Source organism: Brienomyrus brachyistius, chromosome 2 (assembly GCF_023856365.1).
Source record: "Brienomyrus brachyistius isolate T26 chromosome 2, BBRACH_0.4, whole genome shotgun sequence".
Classification (NCBI taxonomy): Eukaryota; Metazoa; Chordata; class Actinopteri; order Osteoglossiformes; family Mormyridae; genus Brienomyrus; species Brienomyrus brachyistius.
The window spans coordinates 5720396-5734933 of NC_064534.1; the positions used below are offsets into that span (position 1 = coordinate 5720396).

Genomic DNA, 14538 nt, shown 5'->3' on the forward strand with positions numbered 1-14538 from the left:
CTGGAATAAGCAGATGGAAGATGGATGGATGATTAACTGTCTAATCATGGGTGACTAGGAAGATCATTGTCATTGTATCCACACTCCATCAAACTGCCTCTGTTACTGTTCTGCTGGTAACAGCACTCATCTTGCCTCTTCCTCATGTTCTGCTGTAAGTGAATATCATTCTCATCATCTAGCTCTTCTATCTTAGCAAACTTCCATCGCTGTCTACTGCAAACATGCACATTAACAGTTTGTATGACCCATATTTCAACTTGGTATGAGTCTGGATAAGTAAATGCAGTTTATGCCAGTCAACCCCTGAAAAATGTCACTGAACTGAAATAACTTACTCATGGTCGAAACCATCTCACTGAATAACTGAATGTACTGTTGCAGAAACAGTCCTGTAACAATGCAAAGAGACACGCTGATGGGCTCTGGGAGAGAACACCTCAAGAAGTATTTACTGCAGGTCCTTGTGTAGTGAAAGCATACATCTGCAATTTGGCCTAATATAATGTTTTGTTACATAAGACAATTCAAAACAAAATACCATTGTATACAAGACATTATCATAACGAAACCCACAAAGAGCCAGTATTTCCATGTTTTTCAGCCCAATCTTGTTGGCATGATCTTTTCAGTGTCTTTTACATTTCCTTACCACTCACCTGGTTCTCTACTAATCATGTAGCATCTTAGTCACAGGATTCACTGACTTTCCACTCTGCATTTTGTATTTGCACCTCTATATAATTTACTTTGTCAGAGACTATCAGAGCCACAGTGACTGTTGTCTTGCATTCATCAAAAGTATCACAATTCTAGTGTCACAAACAAACGAGATGAAACAAAACAAATTCATTGACAGGTCCTTGCCAGGGATCCCTAAAGAGACTCAAATTTATAATCAAGTCTGCTAAAACCTAACCAGCTCAGAAAGTCATTTACCATCGTGAAACACGGAAATTTGCGTTCAGCTACAAATGGAATGTTGTTTTCTATACAGCTTTACAAAATGGGATATGTGAATAAACAGAACCAGGGAACATTTAATATATTCTTGTATGTGATTATTATTATTATTATTATATAAAGTTAGATAAACAAATTCCCAATATCTGCTAGCAGACCCCTGTAACTCTGTACAGGATCACCGATTGGAAGATGGATAGATGAATGAATGAATGGATAGATGGTCCACGAAGGTCACAGAACCAAAGTGAACCTGAAGAAAATCTAGAATTAATATGTACTAATTTCCCAGAAGGCAAACTAGTATATGTATTTTTGTTAAACGCTGGTAGTTCTATTATTTGTTTTAAACTGTGCCTGGAATAAAACAAGTGCTGTAAAACATGCGTTATTAAATACTCAATGGCTGTAAATGTAATTTATAAGCTCTGGGAATTGTCAAGATAAATTTTTATCTGGCCAACGACACACCACTAAAACACAGAGATTAAATCGACGTGCCTCGGTTTTTGGCCCAATTAAATTTCACCGCATTTAGTTCCATCAGGATCTCCATTCCAGAAGAAACACATTTTGCATATCAAAGCTGATCAGAAAGTGCTACAAATATAACAAAAACAAGCCGACATATTTGGTTATTTCTGCTATCAGCAATATGATATAACCCGGTGCTCGACTTTAAGCATAACAACAACGACAAATAAAAATAATATCCATAATATTTATTATTATGTCAACGAAATAGTTTTGAAGATCACTACAGCCAGTGCACATTATGTTCGCCTGCCTCCTGACAGCTGGTCTCTGCCCCCACCCCCCCAGCGTCTCGTCAGTGCTCCGGTGACGGACGGACAGAGAGACGGACGGCGGCGGCGGGGCGGGGGGTGTTAGAGAGCTGCGAGCTCCGGATCCTTCATGAGCAGAGACGCAGGAGCGAGCGATCCCCGGCCTTGGCTCCGCGGCGCAGCTCAACGCAGCGTCCCCGCTTTGCGTGACCAGTGCCAGGGAGCCCGGAGGCGGCTGTACTTTCCGCGCCCGTACCATGTCCCGACATGAAGGTAAAGCGCGACCAGAGACGCCCTCCCGGCCCCCACATCGTGACCGAAAGACCGGAAAACGTAGCGGCACGTAGCTGGGGGGGCTGCCATGTTTCTTACTGAAACGTACTTCGTGTTGGTGTTGTGGGTAGTGGGGGGGTCGCTCGGTGGCGGTCGCCATGCTGTTTCCCACCCCCTCAGTCCCCCCCTCCTTCTCTTAAGTCCGTAGCCATAGCATTCCGGCTAGCCGTGCACTCTACCCCGCCTACCAGAGGACAAGCTCCGGGATTCCTGACAGGATTCCCAGGCGGTCAAACCCCTGGAGGGTCCATGCATGCGGCACCCCGGAGCTGTGCCGCCCCCCTGGCTGGGGGACTCCGGGAATCCGCGCTCGGCGCTTGTTCTTAATGTTTAAGCTAATTAGCATAGCAGGCTAGGTGAGCCGGCTAGCCCCGGGCCGCGGACGTGCACTGCTTGACCGACGGAGCCGCTGAATGCAGTGTCATTCGGGGCTGAGGCCCGGGACCGACTCAGAAGTCATGTCATCAATTTAACGAATAGTCATTTAGATTATGGATTAAAAACTACGTCAGTGAGCAGAGAGTGCGAGTCGCTGCCTGAAGGTTTTTTTAATAACTCGGCAGCTGTGTCTGGAAGCCGGATAGCTAAAGCTAACTAGCATCTCGGCTTTGAAAAGCCCGTCGCGCGGACGCTGGCGTCCAACGGATAACCGTCAGTTTGCTGACTAACTGCTGACCGTTGACTATTTTAAGGACTCAAGTTTGATTTTCAGTTGCGCTCAACATGAACGGCAGCAGAGGCAAACTCGTGGGTTTACTACAGATACCTGCCACGTATTAATAATACTATATTCTTAATTTTTAGTTTAAAAACTAAAACCTTTTTAGGTTTGTGCGTAGTGAGTAGCTTGTCCCATAGTAGTCACAGCTGTATAGCTAACGGTGGTTAGTCTATCTGTAGTATGATTTCTAATCTACGCAGAACTTTACCTTTACGATGGCCACCCAGGCTTTTAGTGTTTATAGTATTCTTGATTTAATTTGTATATTTGCTGTTGCTTCGTTGCCCTGTTAGTAGTGGATCACCAGTTGCAGCCACATGGGTGTTTTACTGGGTTTTTTAATACAGCATATCAAATTGATTGGCTTTAGGTTACAGTAAGTTTCATAATGCAACCTTTGAGTTGTTAGATATTTACGTTAAACTAACACTAGTTAACTGACACCCAAAAACAGGACATTAAAGTGTCACATTTGAAAATTCAGAAGTCTTGGGTATAGCAATTGTTTGGGAATTTAGAAATAAAAGATATATACATATAGGCCTGGAGACATTTGCAGAATTGTAAAAGCCACCTTATAGAAGTAGGTATTTAAAATATATTTTTGCAAAGCAGTTTCTGTGAGGACATCAGACATAAATGTTATGTGCTTGTTGATTGTGGGTCAGTAATAATGCCCATCTTCTAGTTTTTTTCTGGTCAGTTGTAGAATGGATTAAAAAATCTCCTTAATGTTGTCATTGTTGCTAGATGACTCTTAAATTTACAAATCAGTTTACAGACAACATTTTTCACAGTTATAATTATCTAAACACAACATTATTGGGAAATGACAAATAAACGGACGTTCTTTTTATTGTGCAGAGAGATATAGAAGTTCAATGGGTTTCTTCATTCGGTCTGCATGTTAAATTGGTTAATGTGCTAGGTTTTTCCAGCATGTTCCGCATACATCTTGGTGGCTGTGTTCAAAAACTTTTAAGAAACAATGATTTTAGATGTGTGTGTTTGTATTAATGTGAAATTGTATTCAAATCCGATTTCCATTTTAAGTTTCACAAAAATTTGATACTTTAAAATCTTATGCAAGTGATACCACTATTAAAAAGTACTAATTTCCATCGATTAATTAAATACACTAAGGGTGCATTTTATTAATGTACTCTGGTTAAGTGCCTTGTTAGGTGCTACACAAGCAGGTGAGTATGACTGTGACTAGGTAGGACTAGTAAGTTGCTGAGAACATAGCATTTCAGAATCCAGTGAGTGTGACCCAGCCCTCGCTTCCTACTGCCATGCGTTTTTTAAATGCCTCTGCTTGTTCACCGCCCACACCACCGGATGGCGTGCTTTCTGTGCAGGTTCAGCAAGTCGACTGTCAGGATTTCTTGAGCACTATTTTCACTCCCATAAACCTCACATCTTTGCCAGTTGTTGAAGTTCTTCTGAAGAACTGTGTGGCAAGGTCAGAGAAATTTGAAACAATTAAAGGTCTGTTTGAGTCTGAGGCCATGAGCAGTTGAGTTATTACCTGCAATAGTGATGCAAAGTTGTGCCAGACATGACTGTCTCATTTTGTACTTTGTTGTTTTTGGATTTGAATTTGCTGCCTTTTAAAGTAGACATTTTTCTGTCATCTCTAGAAGGTGCCGTGGGTAGCACCATGGCTTCAAACCTCTAGGGTTGAGGTTTAAATGCTACCAGTCTGTATTTGTGGACTTTGTGCACTCTCCCCCATATGGCAACATGAAATTCCCTCTGGGTATGCTAGTTTCCAGGTCCAGGAATGCAGTGAGGTGAATTAGAGCTGTCTGTTCACCTGTCATTGTGGATAGATTAAATGAAGTATTTAAGACCTGTCATAGATCTAAAGATACTTTTCCTCAGCCAGAGGCCAGAAGATCACTTTCCTTGTTACATGACTTTTTTGTGGAATGTTTCAAACTGGAGGCTGACTCATCAGCCAAAAGACATGTAGTTAAACTATTCAGCATTTCTGAATTGCCTGTAATGTGCATATGTATGTGTGCAGTGCCGTGGACTGGCATGCAATCCAGAGTGTACCTCTGCCTTGTGTTTTATACTGGCAGATGAGGACTCCACACTCCCTTTATGACCCTGAACTGGATAAGTGGTTTGAAGATGGGTGGATGGATGGAAGTTATGAAGAATCAGGAACAGCAGGGGGCTTGGTTGTTAAGGACCTGGCTTGAATGTGCAGATCCATGTCCCAGAGTCCTGTTATGGTACTTCTGATCTGAGCAGAGTTGCGCTGCTCAAATAAAAAGCTTTTGATGGAAGTGTCAGTTAAGCAACTAAATGTGCTGGTGATGATGATATTTATAATGGGATGGTCCTTTAGTGGGAGTGATGCCTCAGAAGGATTTTCTGTCAAATATATTAAGTAGTAGAGGATTGTGAGGTGCTGGTGGTCAAGAGTTATGGAGTATAAACAGAGCACTGTAGTGAGTAGCTGGTCTTAAGGCTGAAGCCAGTTGTTGTTCAGAATTCTAAGGCCTCATTTGTTTAGTTAAACGGAATGTCCACATATGAGCTACACAGCTCCTCATTCATGCTTGACAGGAGACCCAGTAGTACCCTGAGACTTGCATCATTAAGTCTCAGCACCACATTGGTTTCCCGAAATCTAATACCCAGACACAGCAGTATGAAATGACACTGAATTCCGTTCTGTGTCATTTCATGTTTCTTATAAGGTTTGTGAATAGAAAACCTCAAGTGCACAATTTCATTCAAGCGCACTAATATCCCTCTCACCAGCTTGTGTGTGCATTTAATGATTGTCCTTGGGGGTCTGGTGAGGTCACAACACCTCTTCAACACTAATGCTAAATGAAAGGTGTGACAATGTTTTCACAAATGGTGGTATTAAAATACAGAGCACAGTGGGGCAGAATGTCCAGCTCATTAGTATTGCTGCACTAATGTCAGAACCTCTCCATACCATTCTCTGGTTTGCTGGCATCTAGTAATTTCTTGAATCCATGTCCACAATCCATCGATTCTTTTGCCAAACTTTTTTATATATATATTTCATTGTGCATTAAGTCTGGTGCTGAGCTAAAGCGGTAAAATTTTTATAAAAACAAAACGCTTATCTCTAATAGATCATGCTAAAACTAGCTTCAGTCTTTCCCATTAAATCAAAAACAATACCGGCAAGATTATATATAGAAAAACACTTCTTGGACTGAGGTTTTGAAGATTATACAATAAACTTCTGCCTGGCAGGGAATAAATTTAGTTTTTAAACATTGTTTTCAAACTTTTGTTTAGGGAAGCCAGATGAGTTTTACACGCGGCTGTTCGAAGCAGGTCATGTTAAATTAAAAAAATGTGGTTGGGTGAATGCCTCTGTTGTAGGTGAGCTGCATGAATCTGCCACCTGGCATCTGCTGCTGAAAGCAGCCACAGCTGTGCGGTCTAGCTTTACGTATATTTGCTTCGTTTGAACCAACACGATGCTGGTGCCAGTGCTGGGCTGGTTCTCCCTTGGTGCCTTTTAGAGAACCTGCTCGCGTTTCCATTGATTTCAAAGAGGTACAGAAGGAAATGTTGCGTAGCTGAAAGTGAGAGTGAAGGTTCATATGCATTCTGTCTTTTGAGATTTATTTTGATCTGTTTTAGGTTTTAAGTTTTTATAAGCTGCCGAATCAAAAAAAAAAAAAAAAAAAGTTTGCAGAGTATGACTCGGTACACTGTCTTAGTTGCCTGTATCCACTTTTGTCTCTGTAAATGCTCCCCCTCGTGTGTATGTGAATTTATTCTTTATTCTCACTCGCTGTTTTACCACTGTCCTTTTCAGGATGGGGGCAGTAAAAGTGTCTGCTAATAATTGAACTTTACCATCCGCCTGATCTCTTCGCTACTGGAGTGCCACAATATTTTATATATTCAACCTGTAACATGTTTATAATTTATGAAATCTGGCCAGCAAATCGATCTTTTATCTCCCACAAGATAAAAAAAAAAACAATGTAATGTAGAAACAATGTAGTATAAAGATGTTTCACTACCAGCACCTGTGATATTAGACAAAACTACATTGGTTATGGATTGCATTTTCTGGGTATACGGAAGGTTTGGACATAATAGCCCGTCTCCCTTTTCCTGACGTTACAGTGCAAATTCTGAGACCAGCTCTTCTGTGATGCCATGCTGGAGCCATGTTTTCTGGCCTAGGGTCAGTTTCTTGCGGTAGGAACATGTGGAACTAGTTCCAGATTGGGAAGCGATCCGGCACCAGCTCCACATTGGTGGAAACAAGGCAATTGAGTGGTGCTGGAGCTGAACGGCACATTTAGACTGCCTGGTTCATAGCCATTTTTGTTTTGATACAGATGCTATTTGGGAGTTTGTCCAGGCTGAAACTATTTGAAAAGCTTCATGTTTATAAATGAGGTTGATTTCTGTGTCCGGCTGCCATTCACCTCCTGTTTTATCTAGAAGCACTTACAGTTTAATGTGTGCATAAGGATGAATGATTCCGATTAATTGCCTCGTTTGAGGGTAGTGGGGTGCTTCACTGCAGCCATTCAGGTTAAGTACCGTACTCGAGGTCACTTCAGCGCTACACTTCCTGGGACTTGAACCAGCAATCTTTGAATGAGGAGTCCATGTTCTTAAGTTCTTCACCTCCACTCTTACCAGGTCTGGTTTGCGAGTGCATCAGCCACATGAAGACATTAACACCTGTTAGATATTGCCGTCTTATTCTGGATTATTCAGCACTAGCTGCATTCTGTCAAAAATCCTCTTGACAAGTTTATGAACATTTTTTTCCTCTTTATCTGTGTACCTTCTGGTCATGGTGAATGACCTTCTGTTCAAAGCTGAGCCACAGACCCCCCCCCCCCCCTAAACTTGTTAGATGAACAATGAATGTTTTTTTTTTCTTCAAGGATGCAGGTTTGGTTTCAACATTGGTAGGGGCCAAATCAGCCCCCCTAAACACACAAAGTGCTCCCACAACATACCCAAATCTTTTAAAAATTATTTTTACAAGGTATCATGAAGATACCCTGTATCTTCAGCTATGAGCTCCTTAGTGTGTGAGGTCTTCCCTTCCCAACCAACTCCTCCGCTTTCCTGCAATTGTAGGCATTTAATCAGTGGGATATACTGAATGAGGACAATGTAAGAAACATGTATCAACTGGCTGAGTCTAATCTCTATTGCGTCTGATTATGTTTTCTCTCGTGCCCTTGGCTAAATTGCATTTTAGCAATTCCTCAGACGTTTCTGATTTGATTAGCAGGTAACAGCAAGACCTGATGCTTGGCTCTTAGTGGTAGTAATGCAGTAGTAACACTACACATGTCCTCATTGAAGTGCTATAGATAGAGTAAACAGTAGATATCAGCGAGTGATTCAGGATTGCTTTCTCGACCTTCTGTATGGCGGGTTCAGCTTCTTTGTCTCAGCTTTTGTGATGACTGGGGCTCCTCATCCGCGCCTCTTGTCATTTTCCTTTGTACTGTTGCTTTCACAGGTACCTTTTGAACACAGAGCCTCAATCAGCAGCTGGGACACTTTGTGACTTTGTGAATTCCCACTCTCTCTCTCTGTCATAGGCTGCAAATCTGTTTGAAATGTCATAGAAATTTTTAAAGCATCTTCAACATTTTCCTCCTGCCTTTATCACATTCCTTTGGGTGGAGGCGGGGGGGGGGGGCGGGAGGTTGGATTTGCATAGTTTGAATAGAGGAGCACCATAAGGTTCCTGGTGTATGTTAGGATTTATAGTTTGTAGTGAAACTCAGGATCTAGATTTCTTTTCAAATGTGTGTGTGTGTGTATGTGTGTGTGTGTGTGGCCATGTATATATTATATTCTAGGGGCCAGAAGTCCCCACAATGTGATAAAACAATGTGTTATTTTGACCTTGTGGGGACTGTTTTCAGTCCTCACAAGAGGAAGCTAATTTTTATAAAAAAAAATCTCTGGATCCAATAAAAAACTAAAAATGCCAATAGTCTTTTCCTTTTCTTTTTGTTACTTATGGTTAAGATTACGGCTGATTCTGGTTGGAGGGTCAACATTGTTAGTTGGTATTAGAGTTATGCCCATAGAAATGAATGGAGAGTCTCCGCAAAGATGGATACTGTGAGTCTGGGAGACAGAAACAAAGAGACAGATGGACAGCTGAGGGTGCTGACTTGGTCTTTTTGACCACTGTTAGCCAGAAGCAGCTTTTTGTCAAAGAAAACAGCGCAAATGCAGCGCTGTATTCATTCAGATTCATTTGTTTCCTGAAAGTCTTATCCTGTTTTTCTTTTGTCATGAACATCACATGACCCTTGGTGTAGTGATGTCTGTGCTCCGCCTTTGTCTGCCTTTCAGGGGTCAGCTGTGATGCGTGTTTAAAAGGCAACTTCCGAGGCTGTAGATACAAGTGCTTGATCTGCTACGACTACGACCTGTGTGCGTCGTGCTACGAGGGTGGGGCCACCACCACCCGGCACACTACAGAACACCCCATGCAGTGCATATTAACCAGGGTAGATTTTGGTAAGTACCATGCACTCTTTACTGACCAGGGTAGTGGGTCGGTAGTGACCTGTCTTATCCAGACTTATATTTCAATGCTAAGAGATCTGCCAGTCTCTGGATGCAGGCCTTGTCTGGACCTCAAATGTGAATATAAATTTAGTCTGTGTGTTGTCTCCCAGGTCATTTACAGATCAGTATAAGTAAGTGCAGTTGTAGTTTGTTTTGTACAGTTTCACTAGATGCGAGACACTGAAATATTATCCAGTTGTCCAGTAACGGAGAGCCCTGCCCAGACTGGTAATGCGTGCCAAGCCCTGGTGGTGTTGGGTGATCTTCTGTCATGCACTGTGCTGCAGATTTATATTACGGCGGGGAGGCGTTCTCAGTGGAACAGCCTCAGTCCTTCACGTGTCCCTACTGTGCGAAAATGGGCTACACGGAGACATCCCTGCAGGAGCACGTGACCTCGGAGCACGCGGAGACGTCCACGGAGGTGGTGAGTGCAGCACGTGTTGTCGCACCTGCTTCCTGAGTTAGCCTGTCCTCTTCAAGTGTGTGTGTGTGTGTGTGTGTGTGTGTGTGTGTGTGTGTGTGTGTGTGTGTGTGTGTGTGTGTGTGTGTGTTTAGCTGTCTCTTGGGGACAGATTCTTCACACTGTAAACTGATTAAAACAGGCATAGTGGGGCATCCCGTAATTTTCACGTTTGCTTGTTTTTGGGGTTAGGATTTATTACTGTTAATTTGGTAGAGTCAGTGGGTGGTGCCTATACACCCGTCTGTCTGTCTGTGCCTCTGTCTGCCTGTCTGTCTGCCTGCATCTGCCTGCCTGTCTGCCTCTTACAGAATGAGATCCAGTCCCTGTGTGTGCAGTCACTGAGCATACTCACAATGCTGCTGCAGCATTTTCCGTCTGACAGGGCCAGTTTACCAGTCACTCTGACCGCGGTTAAGCACTAAACGTCCATGGGAGCAGCGGGGTTATCGCGCTCGTGTGCCTCATTTATGCTCCCGTAAGAACAGTGTTTGTGAGACGTGTTTACGTTCTGCATCGCGCAAACTCACGGCTCACATACACAGAAGTTAGAGTGCTGTAAAGAGCCACTGACTGCGCACTGTGGCGCCTCACTTCAGTCTGCAAACGGACCGTGGCTTCTCATTGGCCGCTCTAACACTTGCCCCCGCACCTAGCCAGTAATACTGGGCTCAGTCCCTGGGCTCTGACTCCTCTTTGTGCCCACAGATCTGCCCCATATGTGCGTCTTTGCCTGGCGGAGACCCCAACCATGTGACAGACGACTTTGCTGCCCACCTCACGCTCGAACACAGAGCACCTCGCGACCTCATATCCAGGCCTGCTGCCAGAGTGTGTTCAGGAATTCTATCTGCCCTCACATGTAATAGGTTCAGTTAGCAGTCAAATGCTTGGCGCCCCCTACTGGGTCACAGTGCCAGTACCAGTTTCTCTTCCTTGCCTCTCCATTGTGGTCCTTAACTGCCTTCACGATGAGTCCAGCGGTGTCCGGCACGTGCGCAGGATGTTCCACCCAGGCCGGGGGCTGGGGGGTCCTCGTGCACGGAGGTCCAACATGCACTTCACCAGTAGCTCCACCGGGGTGCTGTCATCATCACAGAGTTCCTCATACTCGCCGAGCAACAGAGAAGCAATGGACCCCATAGCAGGTAGGTGGTGCTGTTGGCCAAGTCCGTGACATCTGAAGGAACCATGTACGGGCAGGGGGGCATGATAAACATGTAGAATTGTTTAGCAGACCCTCCACCCCACACAGGAAATTGCCATGGTAACCGCCTAGAGGTTCAGCTTGTCCCTAGCAGCGTTATCTTTTGGTTTCCTGTGGGAATTCAGGAGGCAGAAGGGAACAGGGGATGACCCTTCAGGGCATCAGGGCACCCTGCCAGCTCGCGTCAAGGAATCAAGCACCTGCTCAATTTTTAAAATTTTAATCATGTTTCAGTGCATTTGCATTTTACCTGCTGAATTATTCGACATGTCGGTTCAGAGGTTAAGTTAAGCGGACACCGTAAACGGGCCGGATTCTGCACTGAAAGGTATCTGCGACGTTGGACAGGAAGCATAGGGGCATGCTGCCCTGTCTGAGCCCTGCTTGCCTGTCATCCGGGCTTCTGTAAAGCACTGTACAGCTTATCACCATGGAGAACTAAAACAAACAAAAAAATATTGGAAAGTCTGATTTGCATATCATGCAGTGTTTCTGTGAAAATCTAAAAGGAAACCTGATCACGGGTGAGACAGCGGGCGTCAGTGTTAATCTGCGTGACATGGTGTTTGGAGGGAACACAGCCCTCGCTGGGAACGCGACCCGCCCCGGGCAGGAAGGAGCGGCTGGATAAAGATCAGATCGTACAGCGTACCTAACCTCCTTTGCCATCTGGATGTGTCTGGCTGTGACCTTGTCCCTCTAGTGCCTTCTGGGGGCACTCCGTTCTCTTTCGGAAGCTCTGGGCTCTTGGGTTTAATGGGGTACTCACTGTCCTTTTAAAGGGATTTCTGCTCACTTTAACCTGACATTGGGCTCTGAGGCAGTGATGAGCCACTTTTTGCGAACAAGTAAAATTTTTTAATAAAGTTTAATATTTGCCCTTCAAATATCAGTTGAAAATCCTTCTTTTTCAGAAATGTGTGTTGCGATAGTTGGGCTGTGGGAATGTCACTTCACATCTCACTGACTAGCCGGTGGCCCCGCCCCCTCCTTCACCCCCGCCCCCTCCTTCACCCCCGCCCCCTCCTTCACCCCCGCCCCCTCCTTCACCCCCAGAACTGCTGTCCCAGCTGTCAGGCGTGCGGCGCTCTGCAGGCGGTCAGATCAACTCGTCGGGCCCATCGGCATCACAGCTGCAGCAGTTGCAGATGCAGCTGCAGCTGGAGCGGCAGCAGGCTCAGGTGGCGCGGCAGCAGCTGGAGTCCGCGCGCAGTGCCACAAGGCGCGGTAACCCAGGCAACGCCGTGACGCAACCCAACGGCAGTCCCAATCCTGCACCTCCGCCGCCCCCACCGCCAGACAGCAACCCGCCTACCCTGCACAGCTCGCAGTTCCTGCTCGCCAGGTCAGCTGGGAGGATCACCGTCACCTTCGAAAATTTGAAATTCAAAGAATGTTAAGGAATTCCCGGTTTAAACTCCCTGTCTCCCCCAACCCGACCGTGGCAGGTTGACCGAACCGGAGCTGTTGGAGGCGGAGCGGCAGGCGCTGGAGGCGGAGCGTGCCGACCGCGGCCTCTTCGTGCAGGAGCTGCTGCTCTCCATGCTGGCGGCCGCTGACAATGACGGCGGCGGCGACTCGCCCTCCCCCGGCAGCAGGGGGCGCCGCAGCTTTGCCGACTTCGGCGCCATGGGCTGCGTGGACGTCATGCCGCTGGACGTGGCTTTGGAGAAGCTGAGCGTGAAGGAGAGGCGCAAAGGAAGCGAGTCGTCCCCTCTTTGACAGGAGGCGCCCTCTGCCTTGCGATGCCGGGGAAGTCGGCGGCAACTTTGGCTGCCTTTTACATCCGTTTTATTATTATCATCATTATTATTATTATTATTTTGGTGATTGTAAATTCAGGTCCGTCACCCTTATTACACTGTGTATATACGTCAAAGGGGGAGAGAATCGGGAAGGAATATATATAAATATATATAAATATAAATACAAAGGTATAGAAGCTGATAATCAGTTCTGCGTAGCTAATTTATACGTCGATAGCTGGCCGCGAACAGCTCTGCGGACAGAGACTCCACATCCCGAGCTGCAGATGGACCCCGACCACTCTGCACTGAGGCTGCTGTGTGTATTTATGAATACTAACAAATAAAAAGTGCTTGCAGGGATTACGGCAACTAAAGCATGATGTCATTTGCAGTGTGCATGGGGTTTATTTAACCATCAGCAAACAAACAAAGCTTATTTTTTTTTCTTTTATGTCCCCCAAGCTTTGTTTTGGGGAGAATTGGAAAATGAAAAGAAATGATGGGATTTTACTAAATTTGAGCTGGGAGTCTTGTTTTGGACCTTTGGCAACATCTAAACAAATGCTTTTGTTCAAGCTTTACCCCAGCTGGCCTTTTCCGGTTCGTCACAACCCGAGTCTGACCTGGTTGCCTGTTTGGTCACCCCCCCCGAGCCATGCAGTCAGGAGAGGGGACTGTGGTCTCTATCTCTCACTCACCCTCCTCCCCCAGTGAAACGGCACACGTCTGCTGAGTGTTTTATCGGTATCCTAATTCCACTCCCTGCTCATGGCTGCACCTTTGGCTTTCAGATTTACTCTATTTTGAGAGCCTTGGGTTGAGCCGCATTAAACCATACTGTAAGTTTTGTAGTGATTTGCCGTTTTTAGTGTGAAGAACCTGGATTAGACTTCAAATTCCCATATCCGGCACAGTGTGCTCTTCCTCATCTTCCCCGCCTCTTCTCGCAGCATCAGGCATATGGTTTCCTGTGCTACTATTCATATTCAAGCAAAGGCTCTTTCTCTGGGTACTGAGGGGCTTTTCCAATCACTGTCCTGTAGGAGGTGCTCTTTATGTCCAAAGCAGACTGGAAGCCTGTTTGCTGTACTTCTAATGGTATGTTTGGCTGTTTTGGCCTGATGTTGCATAATAGGCAAGTCTGGGAAGGTACCAAGACTGTGATATGCTGTTTTAGAGGTGGAAAGTTCAGGTCCAGAAAGTACAAATCCAGACCAAGATTTTGTTCAAGACAACCAGTTGAGTCCTCTGTGAATGTGACTCTTTATACTCGACTGGTGGGTTGAAACAAAATCTTGGTCTGGATTTGTAGTTTATGTACCGGAACTTTCCACCTCTGCTGTTTCATGTGTATGAGCTGCGAGTGGCGATCTTGCAAGGGTAGCTTCATGCTGTCACATGTGGGATAGACCAGACTGTGATAGAACAGCTATATTAAGCTTGCCTTAAAAATAAACTATAATCTCAAAATCCCACGATCCTTCACCTTTCTTAAGGCAGAAAATAATCCAATGTATACAATCACTCCTTGTTTAGTAACCAAACTCCGTTCTAACGACTAGATTGCTAAACGAAATGGTTGGCAGCTGAAAATCACGGTACCTTAGGCGTGACCGTCACTGTATTTATGACTTCAACTTTTAATACTCTATTTCTTTTATTTTTCATAAAGTGGATATTTTTGACATTTCACACATTGTACTACAAAGATCTTTTTCCACTGTGTGTTGTAAACA

At 44.9% G+C, this 14538-nt stretch overlaps 1 protein-coding gene across 4 annotated transcripts; it reads left to right on the forward strand.

Moving 5' to 3' along the window:
- Positions 1-1708: 1708 nt before the first annotated feature.
- Positions 1709-14272, forward strand: LOC125710588 (E3 ubiquitin-protein ligase KCMF1-like). 4 transcript variants are annotated; one of them, XM_048980010.1, is made up of 7 exons: positions 1709-2021; positions 9166-9333; positions 9672-9811; positions 10556-10656; positions 10817-10995; positions 12111-12399; positions 12503-14272. In XM_048980010.1, exons 1-7 carry the CDS (start codon positions 2006-2008, stop codon positions 12774-12776), a joined length of 1167 nt encoding a protein of 388 aa, XP_048835967.1. In that variant the 5' UTR covers positions 1709-2005; the 3' UTR covers positions 12777-14272. The 4 variants fall into 4 exon arrangements, with proteins under 4 accessions (XP_048835967.1, XP_048835970.1, XP_048835968.1 ...); XM_048980013.1 differs by lacking the exon at positions 1709-2021 and adding an exon at positions 2150-2854; XM_048980011.1 differs by lacking the exon at positions 1709-2021 and adding an exon at positions 2150-2828.
- The last annotated feature ends 266 nt before the right edge of the window (positions 14273-14538 follow it).